At 26.1% G+C, this 22,895-nt stretch overlaps 1 protein-coding gene across 3 annotated transcripts; it reads right to left on the bottom strand.

Annotated features, from left to right (window-relative positions):
* Positions 1–5,319: 5,319 nt before the first annotated feature.
* On the bottom strand, positions 5,320–20,996 carry LOC112596485 (solute carrier family 23 member 2). 3 transcript variants are annotated; one of them, XM_025342188.1, is made up of 15 exons: positions 20,877–20,996; positions 17,974–18,076; positions 16,971–17,108; positions 15,285–15,442; positions 11,989–12,194; positions 11,649–11,775; positions 10,377–10,497; positions 9,885–10,026; positions 9,644–9,757; positions 8,344–8,483; positions 7,891–8,038; positions 7,384–7,463; positions 6,266–6,407; positions 6,070–6,190; positions 5,320–5,491 (listed from the first exon to the last, which is right to left on the bottom strand). In XM_025342188.1, the coding sequence occupies exons 1-15, from the start codon at positions 20,897–20,899 to the stop codon at positions 5,434–5,436; spliced, it is 1,821 nt and encodes a 606-aa protein (XP_025197973.1). In that variant the 5' UTR covers positions 20,900–20,996; the 3' UTR covers positions 5,320–5,433. The 3 variants fall into 3 exon arrangements, with proteins under 3 accessions (XP_025197973.1, XP_025197975.1, XP_025197974.1); XM_025342190.1 differs by having other exon boundaries at positions 5,321–5,491; positions 20,861–20,960; XM_025342189.1 differs by having other exon boundaries at positions 5,321–5,491; positions 17,974–18,131; positions 20,861–20,929.
* Between the last annotated feature and the right edge of the window lie 1,899 nt (positions 20,997–22,895).

Raw genomic sequence — 22,895 nt, 5'->3', positions numbered from 1 at the left:
AAGCGAATTCTACAGTTTTTTTTTTTAAATAATATAGTATAATATTATACATAAATGATATAAAACGTGTTTTTATGTATTATTATTAGTATAGTATTAATTTTGTAAGTATAATATACATAGGTAATATTAATTATTGGCATTACTGAGTATATTTAATACAGAGAGTAAAAACAATTTAATTCTTCACCGCCTTTTATCAAATCCCACGTATATATGATACAATATTACACACGTCATACGTATGGATATGTTAATATTTTTTTAAATTTTGTCCTGTAACTACGGTGCCCAAGTCTGGGCTTGGATTCTATTTTAATTCACCGGGACTTAATAATAATAATAATAATAAAGCTTTCTCTCTCTCTCTCTCTCTCTCTCTCTCTCAGCAACAGTCGAGCCCCGCTCATCGATGTAACAACGTTTATATGTGTATATTCGTATGCATATACGTCATGTACATATTATATTATATTATATTGGAACGATCTCACACAATCGGTGGCTTGACGAACAATGAACAGACAGACAGACAGACGGGCATTCGTCCCTTACATCGAACAGTGCGAAAAACGTGTGTGCGTTTGTGTATTATCATTATTACTATTTTTTTTCTCTGTTTCGGTGTCGAATTTCAATTTCGTCGGGACACCTCTCTTCTCCCAACCCTAACGCACACACGCACATAATATACGAGTGGCAACTGATTGTTGTCACATCCAAAATAATAATAATGAACTACCTGACAGCGCTGAATAACGAACAGGAGCCCCTCCTAAGCGATATTATTTCGTAACAAACATCCGTCCTCGGCGTGTATAATAATATATATGTATAATATTCGTATATACATTTATAGGTAGGTGTCTAAGTACGTGTAAGCATGCCGTGTGAGTGTACATAATATGACGCGTGGACATCGAGTTCAAAATCTGAAATTCGAAATATCATTTACCAGTGAAACATCGATTACTTGTAAAGGTAATAGTTTGTATATTATTAACTTCTAGATTAAACTGCGCGTTCTGCAAGCACTCGTTTTCAGATTTATAAATTTATACTGCAAAATCTGTTTTTTAGAATGACGCGGCATGACGGGAAGTTGTGGAAATTTTTATACTACGTAGATTATAGACATAAATCTAGACTATAGCCCTTTTATGATTCAGTGATTCGGTAGATTTTAAATACCTATATAGCAACAGATAACTAACATTATGTTTAATTGTATAATATTATTTCAATTTTTTACAGGTTCGCCAAAATAAAATATTAATCAAGCCAAGCACGTATCCAGGGGTGGACCTTGAAGTTTGGATCCATCGAAATTTTCAAAAGTTAAAAATAAAAGGAATAATTATCTGCAAATAAAAAAATAAAAATAAGAATTATTTCTCTTCTCTTTAAAATTAAATTTTAAAACGTGTCTTACCAGGCCAATATATACATATTACAAAGCCAATAGACTCTAATGTCTCTAACAAAGAGCCAAAAACATGGGATGCCAAATTAAAATATAAATTTACATTTTTTGTCATTAATTTATTTAAAAAATATTAATAAATATATTACATGACAGAATATTTGTGATTTAATATCATTAAATATTATACAGTAAGATATCAATAAATAGTAAATAAAAATTTGTTTTGATTTTTTTTAGCTTTTACAATAATCTTTAATTATTTTGGAAATCTAAAAGAATACAAAATAAAAATAATAATAACTATAAAATTTGTAATCATAATAAATTTAAATAAATATTTTTGCTTTCAATAACATAATAATATAAATATTATGAAAATTGTATAGTGTTGTAAGAAAAGTAACTGAAAAAACGATGTAAAATAATCAATTAATAATGATTATACAAGATCATTATAGACATTTTAGTAGATACTACTGCACTAGGTACCTATAGATCCTTGTTTTATGATTATATAATAATGAGCTATGTTTTTCAACTGTTTTGTATATATTTCTCCAAAAAATGAATAATTCTGTGTTTGGCAATCGATTAGCTATTTAAGTGTATAAAAAAATAGTTTTAAGAATGATTTAGCTCTGATAAATTAAATTTATTTTAAATATTTCAATTGAAATTATTAATTAATTTATTACCTAAACTTCAAAAGATTATAGTTTATAAACTACTTATTAGTAAAATAAAATTGATAATTTGACCATCAATATTTTCAAAAGAAAAATCTCTAACAAATTCGTTAGAAAATATAGTTATTAGTTATTACTTAGTAATTAGTATCTAATTTATTACTATTCAAAAATAAATAAAATTGGTTTTAGTTGAAATTGTAATTAACGCAATTAGTTTTAATTGCGCGTTTAATAAGTTTTAAAATTTTAACAGAAAATTATCATTTAAAAATAAAGAAACTTGTATTTAGTTTTTTTTTTTTTTTTTTTTTTGAAATGTCATATTAATTATTATAGTCAGCAAAAATCCATGTTTACAAAGACATAAATTACTCGCTGTATATTTTAGTTTAAATCGTAAATTACAATACACCGTATCACTGTAGTGCTTGATATAAATTATAGAAATTTACCATTGATTACACGTATTAACTATAATTATTAAGGTACATTTATATACATTTATTTTGGTTTACAATTGTTGACATTTATATTTTTAAGAATTTTAGATATTTATTGATTTTAAATTACAATAATTACAATTTATATTTGAAAATAACACTATTTTTCTAGAATAAATTGATAAGTCTGTGATAATTATTGTTATAATGATAAATCAAAATAATTTATTAGCATTCTAAAATTCAGTCAGTGAACTAGATACTTTTCTATACGATCAGGTCCTAAAATTGTGTGTTCTACGACACATTTTGTGTAGTACAAAAAATTAAATTTTTACTATAAAATTCAAATATGTGTAGCAAATAATGTTTTTTTCTTTATTATTACTATTAATTTTACATCATTTGTTACAAACGTTTAATTAAAATACGTTATGTATGTAGCACGAAAAAATAGAAAATTTTAGGCCCTACATGCGAGAATTACGGATAATCTATTGCATCATGAAACAGAAATGGTTTATTTTCAGATTTAATTGTTTATCATTCAATCGTTCGATAGTCAGTATAGATGAACCATAATATAGGAAATTTGATACTTTTATCTAATTTAAAATAAATAATATTAAGGATATTTAGGCTAACAATTTAAAATGTTAGCAATGTTTTATAAACGGAATGTTAATTTATAATTTTATACATTAATAAACGTTAGTGCGATAAAAAAATAAAAATATATTTTTTCTACGTATATAACTTAAAAAAAGGCTAATGAATGTGTAGGTAGACATATCTACATTCAAAACTGCAGTGATTGAATCTTGGGAAGTACATAAAATAACCTTACAATTAAAGTCTAAACCACAAAACATTTAAGGCGATCTAACAGTTTTAAATATAATGATTATGAAATTAACAATAGTAACTTTTTCTTTTTAAAAAGTGCCTATAGATATTTTTTTACAATTTTATTTAAGTCACGACTACCTACTAACAAACAAATAAATATCTATATACATTATATTTATCTTTAAGTAACAATTATATAGTTATATTATTAATTAAAAAAAAGAACTTAAACTATTAGACGATATCGCACGTATTGTATATTATCTAATTACTTACAACCGAAGATGAGCAATATGTTAAATAAACACATTTAAATATTTTTCAATGTTTATTTATTTTTTTTAACTGAAATAATTAAGTTTTCAGTTTTTCGGTTTGTAGAAATTTTTATTATAAATGAAGATATTATCATTAGTGTAAACTAATTAACAATTCATTTTTTTTTTTTTATACACCGATCAGTATAATTTGATACTTAGTTATATATTTTGTTTCCAATTCTCTAATTAATTATTATAACGTCTGTTCTTGTAAATGGTAACGCGATCTGCTGGTCACATCGCGCGTTGTCACTCATTCTACACAATTCGTTAGGAATAAATTGACATAATAAAAATACGTCTCACCGATAAGTATCGATTAATATACTCTGAATTAAACGTATTTACGATAGCGAATGCTATTCGCAGTGTTGTATAAGAATTCGTACTAAGTTCAATGCATTTTTACGAAGTTTGAACAATATTTTTACAATTTTCAAATACCTACCTATTGGTTAATTTATTTTTATGGTTAATTATTATACCTAGAATCGTAAATAAGTAGATAGGTACTTCATTTTTGTATTTAAATTAAAAAAAGAATAATATTGTTGCAAAATAAGTCTATAAACATTGCATATGATTGCAATTCGTAAGTATATTGACGACGTTACACAACATACACGATTATTGGGGGGCTTGATATAGGCAATTTAAAAGAAATGTTGAAAAAATCAGTCAAAATGTTTGGACATTTAATACAAGGTGCCTAATAGTCATAATTAAAGTTTTTCATAAATCCTTCAAAAAGTATCGAAAATATAAAATCATGATATTTTTTTATAAAAGCGTGTTACGCTAGAATAAGTTTGTCAAGTTTTTATCAAAGTTTAAGGCGCATTGATCTTTTCAAATAAAGAGGCACGCGTGTAACGAATTTCTTGATCAAATTTATCATAGTTAATAGCTGATATTAGAAAATGAATCGATTTCTATCCTGGGCAAAATTAAAATTTAATCATGTGTCCTGATGCGAAGATTTAGATAAACCAATTGTAGTTGTAATTTGTGTGTAATCGTTATTCAGTTGCCAACACATCAGATGTAAAAATCCGAATAATGCGGGCTCACTATTTTAATAACTATAAACAATATCTTCTATTGTGTTGATGGCAGTAGTGAATGTCAATTTAAATTTTATAGTTACTGATGTTAGAACCTATGAGCGGGAAACTGATTTAAGTGTATTTCGAGAAAATACATTTGGCAACAAATTATAGCAGTTCAGCGGCAGTTGAACAGACAGAATCAACAGACACTTTTCCAAAGCGGACGTGCTTTAAATAGTTATTTATAAAAAGGCTGGAGAAATGGTCGAAATGGGTGAATTTTGGAAATCCTAATTATTTTAAACTCTATTTGAAAAAAGTTGTAAACTGTGTTAGTGTGCTGTCATGAATATTCGTGTGTAGTATATTTAATCGTGAATCTAATCGTTCAATAACGAGTGATTATAGATTATTTTATTGTATTATATTTTATTTTATTATCAGATATATAAATAATAAATAATTAATAATCATAAATAATTGTGAGACGTAATTAGTTTGCGAGTAATCTACGTATGTTTGATTAAATTTTATTATTATATTTTTAAGGTATACAAATTATAGTACAAATAAGAAGACCAAAGTATACATACAATTCAATAAACATTATTTTATAATTTTACTATAAATCATATTAATAAAATACACATAATGAAAATTCTAATTTTTCTTTGGTCTGTAGGTTGGTAAAAATGGAACTGAGTACGTCCATTTCATTCTGAAAAAGTTAAAAATAAGAATATATATAATTTAATTTACATACATACATATAATACACAGATTGTGCTATTTTATAATTACAATGTTTTAAGAACACAATAATTTAATTTTGTTATCATTAAAATGATATGATATAATTGGTATCTATATTATATTTAAATTAAATAAATGATAATGTTAAATTAAAATAAATCTATAAAAAGAAAAAAACAATAATTTTATTTTCATTATAAATTTAATTCCATAGAATTAATTGAATATAATATAACTAAACATACAATTTTGCACCTTCTACAGTTATTAGCATAATTATTTTTTTTGGCTCCTAGTATTATTTTACGTTCTAATTCTTCAGTAATTTTGAATCTATTTTTTTCTCTTGCTTTCGTTGTTTTAAATGATTAATTATTTCAAAATACTTTGATTAACTAATAAAAGTATTTTTTAGTTCTTTTCAGTACAACAGCTTCGTTAAAATTTTCATATAATTTAGATTCCATTTTTAAAAAGGATTTCATCAAATTTCGTAGTTACTTATCGATCATAACGTATCAAATGAATTAATTCAATACTAACTTTCTTAACGCTTTCATGCCAACTGGGAAATCATAAGTACTCGTTTCTTCATCTGTTGTTGGTTCACTTGACAGATTCATTTCATTGGCCCAAGCTATGAGACCCCTTTCTTCTGGAGTGCCTATATTAACGACAAATGCATGTTAATTAAACGAATCGCGACTTACATTTTTTTTTTTTTATGTTGTGGTCGTACCTGGTATGGTATTATCCAAGAAGCAGCCGATCAAACCACCGACCAATATACTAGTACTGCAAATGACAGTCAACACACTGTCTAATATTTCATTTCCGGTTTGAATTGCATTCGGATGAGCGATGATCCATTTTGGTAAAACCTGAAATCGTACATGATCGAATTGGTATAGGTTAAGAGAAGTTGTTTGATAACAAAAAAAAAAATTAAATCATAATTGTTTAATTCACAGATAACAAATGAATTGTTAAGGAAATTAAATATAATTGTTGCACAATTATTGCCCTTTAATGTTTTTAATAATTTACTAACACAAACTAAAACTTAATACTATATAATATATACATGAAACATAAACATTATATTATATTATAATTTTACTATAAAATTTAATATTAGTCTACGCAAATAAAATAAAAAATAAAATGTACTCATAATAATTATTATCGTGTAATAATACGCGTATATAGTCGAAAATAATGCAGTTTATATTTGACAGTTACATCTATTATCGTGTTTTATTTTATACAGTTTGCGGTTAGTTAACTACCAATTTTATATGACATAACCTATAGAACCGCTATTAAAGATATCAAACTAGTGCTGGATAAATTGAAAAAAAATGCTCAAGATAAAATAATTTCTTCTGTAAATAATACTAATAATGGAAACAACAAACTAAAAAAAAACCTTTGATATTAAAAATAATTTAGATTTTATCAGAAAAAAACAAAGTTAAAAAAAAAAATATTAATGTACTTGAAAAGAAAGTTATTTTTTACTTTTTAGAAAACAATTTTTCAATTTATCATTTTCCTAATAAAAATGGACACAAACACATTTTTCAGTAGATTTTACTATATTGGAATTGATTACAGGAAAATAAATCTGATCCACAATGACACGTCAATAACTTCAAGAGTATGTCTTAGGATTATGGTATGCTGAAGTCTAATACCTACACTAGATTTTTATACATACACTACGTATGTAAAGACAAATTTGGGAAATGTGATAACTTTAATTTTGATAGGATTTGATGAACATAGCAAAAATCCATATAATTATATACAATATACATTATTGAATAAATGAATGTAAAAACTTAATGCACTTACCAGTGAAAAGAACATTGAAAATCCAATGATGTACAAATTCCTCGACGAATTCAACTGAACGTATTGTAGAGCTGATAAGCCTATAAAACAAATCATAAGCTTAGTAAATAAATGCAATAATAACTAAACAGAAAAAAATATTGTTCATGTAATCATATAATTTCTAGACACGTTTTAAATATGTTTTAAGGGTAAACGTTTATACTTAATTTAGTAGGTACTTATAGTTTTTGAATTATAACAACGGATGCCAATATTATTTAACTAATTCATCTTCTATAACTAACAACGACCATACTATAATACCATGACAATCGGAGTTTCTATTTTAATTGTTTTTTTTTTTTTTTTTTTTTTTTTTTTTTTGTGAAATAATTAAGTATTGATTGATAAATCAATTGATTATGTTCAAAAACTAAAAATTTAAAATAAAGTTTAAGATATAAAAATATTATCTTATGTTATTTGACAAACGATTCGGTTCAATTTAAATGTCATAATTATTACCAAATGCACTTATCATTCCGAACATAATGCAAAACATGCCTCCAACAATAGGCTCGGGAATGATTATAAAAACTGCTCCAAATTTATTGACAACGCCTTGAATTAACATCAATGCACTGGCGTACTGTATTACACGCCTGCTGCCAATCTACATAAATAAACTTAGAATTAATAAAAACTTAAACCAATACAATTTTTAGGAAAATAACAATATTTATTCAAGAGGACTTAAAATCTTTATTGTTGTAACCTCTTTACAAACGTTATTAAAGCATGATGGTCTTAATTTTAAATTTTATAATAATAAGTCAAAATTAGTTTCAATATTAAAACTTATTAAACTTGATAGGTTTTACCTAAATATTATTTTAAAGTAAATTTTCTATTATGTGTATGTAAGATGAGGGCATAACTGTAAATACAGAATGACATATTGTATCATTTTTATGTCACCTTTGTAACACCTATCGCGCCAACATTTTCCCCGAACGTGTTGGTACCATTTCCACTTCCCATGAGTCCAGCGAATACCGTTCCAAGTCCCTCGAATCCAATTCCTCTGTTAATAGCGTGTACTGGTGGTGGAGGAGCTCCTAATATTCATAAAGATAAATCAATTTACTTATTGTCTAATGTTAAATATCTGTTATTGTCAGCATACATTTCGTGGTTCGTTTTTGTAATTATTATAAATTATAAGACTATTACATTAACAATTTTTTTAAGTACTTGTTGGTTCTTGATTTCGTAATCTGTGATAAAAAAAACTAACTTAAGTATACGTTATTCATACTTATGGAATAAATTCACAGTGTGAAATTGATTAAAGTAGACTTTTAATTAAAACCATTATTTTTTATCGCAATCATCAACAAACTTAGTACTACCGTCCAAATCACCAGTATTGAACTAGGATCTAGTTTTTTTGTAGGATTAATAATTTCAGAAATTTTTTTACCTATATGAGTTCTCTGTCTAATACATGTAAAGCATATAGCAAATATATGTATTGGTTTATAATTAAAGTTTATTTCTAGTTCATTTTAGAAAATATTTATTCATTATCAAATTCGTAGAAGAAAATATTAATAATTGTGCTCAAATAATTTTTTTTTTTTTATTTATTTGTATTAAAATAAGTTTTAACAAATTATTATATGAGTATTTTTAACTCATTTTAAAATTAAAGTATGAAGGAAAAAACTCCTTGTTCTCAAATAATTTATATCTAAGTACTTTAAAAATTTGACAGCAGAAACCTAATACGTAGATTTGTTAGTTTGCTACGTGTATAAGGTACAAGTAATACTTGAGAGCATGGCGTCCTCTAAAAATATTATGTTATGAATTGTATAAACATAATCAATTACTTTTTTTCTTAAAGTGTCGTAGTAACTCCGAAATTCAAGCCATCGCGCTCGCGAATATTACCGACTTTGGCCTAATTTTTGTTTGTACGAAGGTTCACCTTAAATTGTCCTACATTTTAAAATACCATAACACGCCTTCTTTAGTGGTTGTCCACCTAAATTATTGTTAATTATTATCATTTGTTGGATCTTCAAAATTTCGTTCACCATGTTCAATTCTTATATGGTCAACGCCCAACCGTGTACATTGTATAGCAATACACTAATTATTGCAGTATCTTACTCGTGTAACTCAATGTTTTATAATATCCCAATACACAATTATAAAATAAGATGAGAACGAAGTAAGAAACAGCTGTTTATTATATTATGTAAATACATACCACACATTTTGGCTGTTGTCGGATAGTAGCTTATGGACTCAACAGTACACGCCAGTACACCAGCTAACATACCTATGACACCGGCTACGCTAACGGTTGGCCAACCCCATTGACCTTTGAATTCCAAAGTACGTATACAAATGTTAGAATGTCATAAATATTACTAATAACTTAGGTGAATTGTACATTATAATAAGTACCTACGTTTCGCCTAAGCGTGATGTAATCGTATTATATTTACCAGGGTACGGCACTCGGAACCATGACGAATCACCTATAATCCGGATCTTGACATCGGTTCTGGCCGGATGTCCGGTTGGAAAGTAATCATATATGGTTAACAATGCGCACAGAATCCACATAATTGTTATAGTTAGCAATACCTGGAACGAAAACATAATATATAATCATTAATCATGTTTATATGATAATTTCCTAGAAAATATATTTTATATTTTAAAGTAATTGAAAGTCCTGAGAGTGGTAAATGCCTACTTCACTGTGTTTAGATGGTAGTGGCAGGATTTTTCCAGTATACCTGCTCGTGAAGAAAAGAATTCAGTGGAACGGTTCAACATTAACGGAACAACGACAGTATTGGCAAAATAAGAGGCAAGAAGTCTACTACTAGTTGGCTGTTTTTATTATCCAATATACGAAAACAGTACTTATATAGTCTATAGTTATATATCAGTGATTATTATTCTTATGATTATATAAAATAGATACTCACCGGAAACAACTGGAATACATTAAATTTAGTAGTTGAAAATCCGTTAGTTTTGTTGTACGTCGGGACCGGCAACTTGACATTCGTCAGGAATTGTGAAAATAACGTCAATAGTATGATCGTTCTGCAAACAAAAAAATCGTAAATGTTTTAGTATTTTTATATTATTTATGAAGTAATATGAAATTATATCCAAGGTTTGAAATAGAAAGAGTACAGCTATTAAAAATTAAAATTTTAAAAATAAAATCATAATAAAAATAGTAAGGCTTAAAAAATTAGTTAATTTGTAATTTTTTTCTTTAATACTGATTATTAGAATATAATTTTTTTCTACATTCACCCAAATTTAGTTTTACTGCAAAACAACTTGAATTATTATTTTAAATACTTTATAAAACAAACTATACCACATTTCACTTAAATTGTTCAAACAATGAGATTTGTTCGTTGTTTAGTATCTTACATATCAAAAATAAAGAGGGTATATACATTGTTATTGTTATTAATAAAAGTTATTTCAAAGCTTAAACTAATAGATAAATTTTGTTATTATTATGTCTTCTAATAATATTTCTTAATAAATATTTTGAATTAGTTTGGATAAAAGCTTTAAACACATGTTCCAACATTTCCTTTAAATTCTTTTCGTTTGTACAATCAAGGAATAATACTAGCAAATTTAAAAGTGACATATATAAACCATACATTTTCCAAAGTTTTCCAGGTTCAGTGAAAATTAATTTTCATAATAAATGCAAACCATAATACTTTTAATTGATATTGATTAATTTCAATATTGCGATTTAGAAATGTTATATTCTATGTTAAAATTGTTTTAAATAAAATTTTATGGTTTCCTTCCATTTGATATGTGGATGCCAAACAATGTTTAAATCCCATCGAATTTCCTGGCATTAATAAATAATTATAATTATAATAATTTATCATGAAGTTATTCACGTATACTCTATACGTTTATAATATTCGTATTAATATGCATATAACAGTATAAAGTTCTCCTTGCGTATTTTTAATATTTGATTATACCAAGTGATTTAGAATTAGACAAGCAGTCTTGAGTAATGGATTAAAACCGGCCTATTACCTAAAAATTTGTTGGTTGTTTTCTATACGCAATAGCTCTCACGATATTCATGTACAACGCTACTGAGATAAATTGGATTATTTAGGATACTAAATTATTTTTATACCATAGGTACACGTTATTCTATTCATGTTATTGTTATTGATGCAAATTCGATCAGTTGTTACCCCATAGATATGCCCCAGTGCTTGGAAGCCGATTCGGCAGCATTCTCGAACAGTGATAGGCCCACCAGCGACACAGTCGGAACGATCGTCAGTGGTGTCACGTACTTAACCAGTTTTCCGATAAGACCTGAAAGTATTAAATAGTTAACTAGATCAGTTAAATAAAGTCAAGTACGTATCACATTCCACCCAGACTCAAAATTCAGGTTCTTTAATGAACTTCATAATTTGGGATTTAATTCACCTAAACTTCATGATTAAATATTTAGATTCAACAAAAAACGGATCACTGCAGTTAAATATATAATATGACATATAATGTATACATGTGATCACTTACCGGAATATCCAAGTAAAACCTGAAACATAGCCGATACAGCTATTGCGCCTGAAAGCTCTCTCATACGAACTTTCCAAAGTTCTTCTTGATCATAAGAAGTCATTTCAATAATGCTTCCCATTGATGGACATCTCCATTGCGGCAGTTTCAAAATTGCTAACGTGGGTACAAGAAATGAAATTGTTCCTCCTTGTACGATTGGAAGTCTGTTGAGAAATAAAAATAATAATATGTTATAAATTATTATCAATACATAATATAAAACAAAGACGTTTTTTTTTTTTTGTTTGGGCTAAACTCCGAAAGGCTGAATGGATTTTTATGCGGTTTTCACTGTTGGATAGGTAATTAACCAAAAAAAGTTTTTATGTATAACTTTTTCGTATAACTTGATTAATAATATTTCTAAAATACAATTAGATTTATGCTTCAGAGACATAAGGTATTTAAATAACCATTTAATTAGAGGCGCATATTGAAAAACCCTATGGCGCAGTGGCACTTAAATATAATTTAATAGATAATCTCAAGTTCGAATCCCATTAAGTGCCATTTTTTACATTTTTTTCTGCTTTTTACTTATTATTTATTAATATTTATTTCTTTAAGTAATCACACCCAACCAATTGCACCCACAGATCTACCTTTTCAGTTTAAGCGCATTCAATTTCCTATTAAATTAGCACAGAGACAAACATTTAAAGTTGTTAGAATTGACCTGAGCATTCAATGTTTTTTTCACGGTCAACTGCCCCCATTCCTCTTGTCACGTGTGTCATCCAAATTTTTGCTCCCGATCCAGAAAAAGTTGACAACGGTCGTTTAGAAAGAAATTTTTTAAATCTTTGAATTATTAAAATACTGACATAATTCATATCTTTTATATTCCATCCATAGTTTTAACTGCAACATTTACATACACGAACACTAATTATACATTAAATCTATTAAATGAAAAAAATTTGCAATAAGCATCAATTTTTCTATTGACACAGGTGATAAATATATTTTTTTCAACATTATGAAGAATCCGCAGTAGTGACGTTAAATTTCTACGGCCACATTACCATAGAGAAGTGACTTAAAGTGGTATAAAATAAAAATATGTAATTATTTAATATCCAGAGAATAAATAACAAATTAATGTCTGAGAAGTCTTATAATAGCAAAACATTGCCGGGTCAGCTAAGTTAAACTATTCCTAAATTATTTTTAAATTGCTTTTTGAGATTTAAAATAAAAATCTTAATATCTTATATTATTTATTACAACAATAGTAATCTGGTATAGGTACTTAACCAAAATCAAATATTATTAAACGGTGCAACAATGTAATTTTTTATAAATAAAAAATTAATTGGTTAGATTATTGATTAAAATATTAAAAGTATATTATTTAAATTGTTCTAATGGCTTATTTAAGCTAAATAAATAATTATCTTTATTGTGGGGCTCAGGAAATCGTAATAAACAATATTATATGCAATTAAAGCACGACTATTATTTCAAAATTTAATAACGTTTAATAAGTCAATAAAATAAAATGTGATTAACTAGTTATATAACGGTATTAATATCAAATATTTATTTAGAATAAACCATTTTATCATTATTATTTACATACATTTGGTATGTAATAAATAAATAATAATAATCGGTACATGGAGTCAAGAATGACATTACAAATTATTAAAAATAAATGGTAGATAAGATAGCGATACAATGTGTAACAATAACAATAAGACTTGTTGAAAGATACAAAAGGCTTAAATAGTCTGTAAAGATTTGTTTTTAATTCCTCGAGATCATATGGAATAAAAAATTATAGTGCATTTCATAACAAATTTCTCTCTATAAAAATTCACAAGGTGGCAATTTTTACTCAAACCAAAGGTTTTCAGTTAAGGATGTGAAATAAAAAAAATGTTTATTTTTAAATATGATCAACAGCAGTTCCGCATTTTAAGTACCCATAACGGAAAATCGTCACCTAGCGCGTTAATACGATGACATCGTACGCATTGTGCGGTTATTGACGCGCTAGGACCGGATCATCTTTCTGTGTGTAGTGGGGCTTGAAAAGTCCATACCTACGGATTTTTACACCGACAACACTTCACCTCTTTATTTAATCACGCAGTTTCTTCCTCCGGACGGTCGTGCCAGGGTGAGCTCCCTAAGGCCAGACATCCTCAAGCTTCTCGTCCAGCGCGCCAGTTTTGCTTAGGCACGATCATGTGCCATTGCCGCGACTAGGACACGACGGTTTCCCGTTCGTATCAATATCTTTCTAGTTAGGCCAGATCACTCAACCAGTTGCGGAAATAGTAGTGTTACCCAATACCCACCCAATGGGTAATAATGTTTTAGATTCGAAACAGTCCTACTAAAATGCTCGTTGATTGAATCCTTACTCTCTAAGCCTTCCTATTGAGGGAGTATGTTTGAGCCACATATTTTTCACGGCACAAGATGGTCCGCGCCTTACTGCGGTATTGTCGTGACGCGCTTCATCACCCCCATTGCCGTCGGACGTACTTACGATCTTTCACCGTAGCGATGCATTCCGCTAGCATCTGGCAACTAGATCTCTCGTTCCGTATCCACCGACTAGGTCTGACACGGTACATAGTACAGGCACCGCAGCAACCGATCTACACTTTTAACACTACCGCTACGGGTAGACACGATATCATCAACTCTCCCACCAACGCGGGACGGGAAGGCAAATCACGTCGAACGAGTACCGGCCGCCTGCCATCGGTTTTATTTGCTCTGATCATCGTACGACGAAATCGCTCACAATCGCCAACGACCAACTTCATCGTCGAGCCCATCGACTTGACCATGCGACAACATAATTATTTTTTTTTTTTTTTTTTTATGTATTTATTTATGATCTTAATTTTATAATATGTATAATTATACGAATTATATTGTCAGCAATACACAGTGCAAACTTAATTTTTTGTACTTATTGGCAATCAAAAATTAAGCCCCCCTATCCAAAAAAAATAATAAATAAATATTGGTTACGGCACTGACGTGAAGCATAATAGTATGGGAATAGCCTAATGTGTTACGTATGGTCTGAAATAACTTATGTTAGTTAATCATAATAGTTATTGAAATTTAGCTCTTGGTGACAGGAAAAAAAGTTGCCATACCATCTTAAATTTTATTCTGTACCTACTATTATGCTTTAATATTTTGGTGGGTGGGTAGTTGATGAAAAATGTTGAAGGATTTTTAAAACATGGTTGAGCACTACTACAGTTATTTATAAAATCATATACCTGCAACCAAATGTAACTTGTAGAAACGTTACTATAGCTGTTACGAATATCATAGTTGATATAATATGGCCTCGAGCAGGATCATCTTCTTTCATGCATAGTGCTGGTGTTAGGATAAATGGGATCGAAACAATAGCACCAATCATCGTAAGGTAATGCTGCAAAATATTCAAAAGTAGTGTTATATATTATATATCAAGTAATACTAAAATCTGAGACATACTATCAATTTATTTCCACCAATGATATACCATGCTAAACAAAATTATTAATTTTAATGTACCCATTTTAAATATATCTAAAGTCCACATTCTATAATTCTAGAAGCTGTTTAAAAACCAAAATAATATTTGATAAATATTTTTAATGCAAAAATACTAAAAAATGTATTTAAGTAGGTATAATTATATTTTAAAATATTAATAATATAATTATAAATTTGTTTTACTTTATATATAATATGATGTAGATAAACTAAAAAAATCAATATTTTAGATCGTATTTTTTTTTTTATTCGTTTATTTAAATTTTAAATTCTGAACAAAATAATAAATGTATTGATTTTACAATTACGTATGTTTATTTTTTTTTTGTGTTCACAAGTTTTAGTAAAAAATTCTTTTCATTTTCGAAAATCGTGTTTAGTAGCAAATTGGATATAAATGATACTAGATTAAAAATGAAAATTCTCTGTATTATTTAAAAAATAATTGAGAAAAACAGTAAAATATTTACTGAAAACGGACATTTTTATAAACTAGTTTTTCACTTAAATCAATTTTATGATTTTTATAAAACCACATAATTCAAAAATTAATAACTGCAGAAACTTTGTATTTCAACCAAATAATCATCTACAACACATGACATAATTTTTTTAATATGTTGGCTCTTTTGTGCTATTTATAGATATTTGACCGATTATTTTTTCAACTACCCAAATATGATAAATCTTTGATTTCAAATAAAAAAAAAATTGAAAATTGAATAAAAACATTATTCATAAGCTTTGTTAAATAGCCGTAAATTATTTTTAAATTAAATAGTCTATGAAATTCATAACTTAATCATCTAATCATTAAAAATTTGATACAAGATTCCTTATTTTCTAGAAATTAAAGCAAAAAATGTGTTGTGAAATCAGAAAAGATTTTTATGGGTAATTAAAGCTTAATTTTTGACATTTTAAAAGTATAATGCCATTTTATCTTCAAATCAGATTTTTCAAAGTAGGTATTCATACTAATCCTAAATGAGTTATGTAATTTTAAATTTTTTTAATTTCTTAGTATAAGTAATAAAAAAATTTTAAACTTGGTCATTATGCTTAAAAAATTAATAAATTATTATCCAAAATGAATAATTATTAATTTGCCAATTATTTAAAACTATTTGAAATACCTATATGAGCAAGTTTATTTTTTTTTTTTATTATTCTTTAGTTAAAAATATATAAAATATAAAATATTTATAGCTAAGACTTAACAATTTAATACAAGGTTACACGTTTATCATTGAATTCAAATTTTACGTAAGTACTCATTAAAGTAATCTACTCAATCCCTGAATGTTAGGTTAGGGTACACATGACTCCAACTGTACAGCAGAGCGGTTACTTAGGTACTTGCCAATTTCTTTTTATTTAGAATCTGATACAATTAAGGATTAACCGACATTAATACATACTTGCAGAGCCATGAAGATGCATAAATACCATGGTGGATTATCGTCAATACCGTAAGTTATCGACAGTCCTTCAGTGTTCTTAAAGTTCGAATTGTTGGGGTGGTCAATCGACTGAGACGATATTATGAACTCGTTCGACTAAAAATAAATAAATTAAAAGTTCAAGTTATCAATAGCATTATGATATATTTCAATTCTTGTATGGAAAATGTGGAATTATAAGGTTTTATATAGTAGTTTTATTATAAGTCATTATTTCAAGATATTTATTCTATTAATCTTTAAATAATGCTCACGTGGATTTTAAATGTATCAAATAAACCTATTCGATGGTACTTAAGTATTATCCTTATATTTTTTATTGGCATCGTGAGGTATTTAAAAATTGAAAAATCCAAAATATGTCATAGTTAACAGATTAACCGGATTTGAAAGTTTAAAGGGAATATTATACCTGCATAAGTTATCTCCATCTTACTAATGTTTAACGTGATCAATTTTTCTATAAATGTATATTTTTATCAAGTATAAAAATGTTTAATTTTAATATTTTATATTTTTATGGGATTAAAATAGATGAAAGTGAAAAATTATTCGATTGGCGTCTATCAAAAGTACACACACGCACACATGCATAGTATAAAGGTATTATTGTTATTCTAAAAATAACAACATACTCGTGATATATCTACTAAATCCTTGTTAGTATTAGTAAAAAAGTTAAAAAAAAAAATAATAAATAATTTAATTGCTGGTAAGTGGGCTGATTGATTTGAGTTTTTTCTATATTTACTTTTTTACTTCAACGCCACAAAATAAGATCGATTATTTATCTTGTAAGTAATCCAACAAAAATTTTTTATTTAAAATGTCAATAATTGATGAATTATTAAGACAATTTAAGCAATATTAATATGTATTAACGTTTTATTAACAATGAACGATATTACAGCATCCGGTACAATAAATTATACTTATTAAATAAAAAATTGATTATACATACGTTCAGATTAACATTTACAAATTCTTTTTGATCATCCATGATCTCGATGGCTAAAATAAACTGAACATGGAATGTCACTCTCGGTGGATATCTGATAATGTAGCTAGAAAAATTAAAATTACAATCAGACACTCACAGCGTAAATCAAACCGATTCATCTGAAATGGTCAAAGTAAAATGGGTTAGGTATGTCGTTTATCGGTTAACACTATACTAATATTAAATAGGTGAAAAGTACATGGAATAAGTACTTGTTTAAATATTATATCTGCTAATCCACATTGTAAATTATATTATCGTGTTTGAAATATGAGGAAAAAAAACTTGTTTATTTAAAACACATGAATAAGTACGTAAATAATTAGTAGTTACAGTAGTAGGTACTTATCTAAAATGTTTACTTATTATATTATTGTAAATATTTGTAACGGTCAATGTCAATAGTGATCAAAAATTGCCAAGTACTGATACACTATTTGTCCATGTTACCTCCTAAAAATTATTATAATTATAATATGCGATGTGCTGTTTATTTCTCGGAATACCTACTTGAAAAATATTTTAACGCATATTCCATGTGTTGTTGATAGTGACAGTGATGCGTATCGCTTGAAGACATAAAAAATATAACTATACGTTTCAGCTATTTTCAATTTCGTGCAATAGATTTAATAGTTTTGCCGAATATTTTTTTTTTTTAGATTTATTTCAAATTACCTAATACATTTTTTCAACTAATAAATTGACATAAAAAGCAACTGATGCGTTTGTCTATATGTTCCAACTATATGCTACTCGTATACCTAGCCATATTATTGGTGACATTTTTGGTCGTCTTTCACAAAATAAAAATTAATACTCTTCATTTTTTTATTATATTTTCTGTGATGGTTATTCTAATTATCACTATTTTGTATTTTATTTTAGATGTGCCAATGTTTCTGTATTATTCTATCAGTTAAAGGGCTTATGCCCGTTGATTTTTATTATAAATAAATAAATCAAATAAACCAAGAGATCAATAACTATACAGTGCCTTAAAGGACAAAAAAAGGTTAAAATAATAATGAATCTCTAAATATTTTCAATATTCCAGGGATGTAAGCTAAATAAAATATTAATTGTATCTTATTGCCATCGAAGTGCATTAATACTTACAATATTTAAATTAGTAACCCATAATTATTAATTTATTTACGTATACTTAACTCATATTTGCAAACAGTTTTTTTAATCCAATTCCTAACAATCCTAAGTTATAGAGTTACAAAACAGAGTACAAAATAAATATTTTTAAAATAAAATAATATAAAAAAAATTTAATTTATCTATGTAATAAAAATAATAAAATGCATTATTGTATTAAATATTCAATAAACTTTCAATTATCCGCGGAAATGAGTGGCGTGGTAACCACTGATAATCCGAAATAATCCGAAATAACCCGAAAATTAACAGAAAAATGATTTTAACATGTCTGATTAACATTAAATCATTAAATTATTATCATTTAAACTTTTAATTACTTACTACTTTATTTGTACATATATTATATGTTATCGTATTATTATCATTCATGCGCATATTTTATATTCTATAGCCGTACTTTGTTTTATAAGTTTAGTTTTTAGTATATTTTGTATTAAAATAGTATTCGTATTTTGTGGATATACACGCCTGTAGCACACGCTACTGAATCAAATGTCACTAGTATAAAATAAAATAATATAAAATTATCAATTTTTAATAAGCATACATTTATTTAAAAAATATAAATTTTTTATTATCATTATTATTTCATTTTAATTTGTTAATTATTATCAAAAAGTTTAAAAAATTATAAATCCATGTTCAATATTCAGTACCCATATTGAAAATGTTATGTAATGTTATATATAAGTATTAAGTATATTTTAATATGCCCTTAAAGTTTAAATATTTAATTGCTTATTATTTATAATATAGGTATAAAAGTTAAGATAAATACAAATTTCAAATAAAATTGAGGATTTAACATGTCTTATAAAAATCATTTTAAAACGGTATGTACTATTCATATGAATATGCACTTAATTGCGTAATTTTGGAATTTTTGAAAATTTCGTTTTAGACAAAAATCCTTTGAATATACCCTACCTATATCATTTTATGCAAAAAACAATTTAAAACGGATACGGTCTATCAGATACTAAGTATATTTCATATTATAGTTTTTGTTATTGCTGTTAGTTAATGTTTATTAGTAAAATATAAATTATATAAATATTAAATTAGTAATACAGAAAGCTGGTTAAATTATTTTTTGTGGAAAACATTTAAAAATATAAAAATACACGTATAAGTCTTTACTAATAATGTCTCTAAAAATAATGGTTTTGAACTAAAACGAAACAATAAATAATTTAAATATCATATTATTTTGTGTAACAATCCACAAAAAAAAATAAATAAATAAAAATCATGTTGAATTTAATAATTAATTTTTTGGTTTCAACCTAACAAACTATGCTATAAAAGTAATAAATATTCCATATTTTTCAATTTCAAAACAATTTTCAAATTTTTAGATTTTGGTGAATTTAAATGCTTATAAAGCATAAAAAATAAATCATATAAATATATTTTATCACATATTCTACATAAGAACAACTTATCTATGTGGAATTTCGTATTAAAATATACTTTATATTTTATTAATATATATTTAACCTGATAAAAAATTTGTATCAAGATTTCTAAAAACCGGACTAAAAAAAAACATAAAATGTCTTTAAATAACTTATAAAGATTCAAAATATTTTGAACATCTTATCATTCACTAAAATAATCATTTAAATTAAATTATGAGCATTTTTAAATATTATTATTTTACATGTTTGTAACTTACTTAAAAATTAAAATACCGTAAAAAACGACGAGAGAACATAGATAATGTTCTTATCTTTAAGTTTGACAATAGTTAATTTCAATCTAATTTTGAAGTTTAACACACAAAATTAGAACTACTACAGAACAAATAATTAAGAATGGTATACGTTAGAAACACATACAAGTACGACGTCCTTCCCAATCAATCGATTAAATTAATGTATTTGAATATATTTATACTAAAATATATACCTAATAATATTAAAATATTTGTTAATATGAATTAATTGTATTTAATATTTCAAATATTTCACATGAAAAAAGTTATAATATACACGATTTCGTTGTTCATTTAACATTATAATTTAAATATAATAATAGTTAAAATTGATTCTTATACTTCAATGGAAATAAAACCGTTTAAATTATACTGAAAACCTATCTACCAACTATTTATTTAATTTATCGATATGACGTGATGACCGTATCGCTCTTCAAATACAACTCATTTCTTAATGGAGTACATCAGTACAGCGATATAGATATTTGAAGGTCTTTACCTACTATATTTGTTTTAGATAAAAATAAACAAATTAAAAGTTTTTTTTTTAAACGTTAAAAATTATTTATTTAACTATTAAAACTATTTTTTTTATCTTCAATCTTTTTATAGTTGTCTACTTTTGTTTGTTCTGCATGTTAGAATTAATTTACACTGTGCGCTGTATAATGCATGAAATACAGAATTTAACTAGTCGCCTTACAATCTTAAAATCGTTGAATTTCTAGTGGTTAATAAAACTTTAAAAGGAACAATAAAAATCAATTGAACTGTAATAACAAAATAAGAAACGCATTATGTAATAATTTATGTAATAAATTATCTTACAGTTTTTGTGCACTAAGTGTTATACATCTTTTGTCATCTCCGATAACATTTTAATTAATATTTTTGATTTAGACATTTAAAATTAAAAAATTATCATTATATTAAACACATTGGAATTCTTTACGTGCATGGGCAATGATATAATTTCAAATATCGATATCTTTCACAATTTACAGATGTATTGCGATATCGAAATCCTTTTTTCTTAACAAAATTTACATCACGCTAAAGAATGTAACTCATTTACTTAATTAATGCTATATTTTAATACCTATAGATATTATTAGTAAACCTAAATCGTACGTATTTGTACTACAATACAATTTAATTTATTATAGCTTAGATGCCTTAGAATCTACAAATCAAAATGCGTTTCTTAAAAAACAATATAATATACAATTTTTCGATATTGCTATATATCGGAAAATAATTAATCTATATTGTTGCCCATCACTTCAAATAACTAATATGCAATATACCACCTTCAAATCATATTTTCAGATTGTGGATTTGATAAATAATAAATCAAAGAAATTTTTTTTTAATTGGTTGTAAAAAAAAAAAAGGATTACTTTACTTTGTGTGCTGCATCAATGATACTGTACGCGCTAGAATACAGATACATCCCTATTTCACGGGCATACAAAAACACAAATACACGTGTTTTTTTAACAAAACTTTGTTTAAAACCGTGTAAATAAAATACGCGGATAAATAAACGTTAAAATCCATGTACCTGTATATTTGTTTTGATGTATATCAGTGTGTTGCGACGTGTTTGCGTTAATATTTGTTTATAACAATATTTATATTCGTTTCTTTTTTTTTCTTTAATCTCAAAATATTTAACTAATTCCTCTATTGTTTCTAAATTTTAATTCTGAAGAAAAATATAATCTCCTCTATTCTCGAGACTAGTCTGGCTAATTTAAATCATTATTATTCAATTAGTTATAAATATTTATTATTCTTTTATTTACTGTTAAATACATTATTTTAATATACAATTGTAGAAATAAATTGCTATGTAAATTTTTAATGAAAAAAAAAAACTATTTTTATTTTTGGTCTTTCTACTTTTTATTTGATTTTTAGAAATGCAGTTATTTAATATAAATAATAAATAATAATATATTAACGAATAAGTTAAGAAAATAATTAAATA

The sequence above is a fragment of the Melanaphis sacchari genome, unplaced genomic scaffold (genome assembly GCF_002803265.2).
Source record: "Melanaphis sacchari strain LSU unplaced genomic scaffold, SCAv2.0 Contig323_pilon_pilon, whole genome shotgun sequence".
NCBI lineage: Eukaryota > Metazoa > Arthropoda > Insecta > Hemiptera > Aphididae > Melanaphis > Melanaphis sacchari.
Note: the sequence above shows the minus strand (reverse complement) of the source record. Positions and strands in the feature narration are given on the sequence as shown.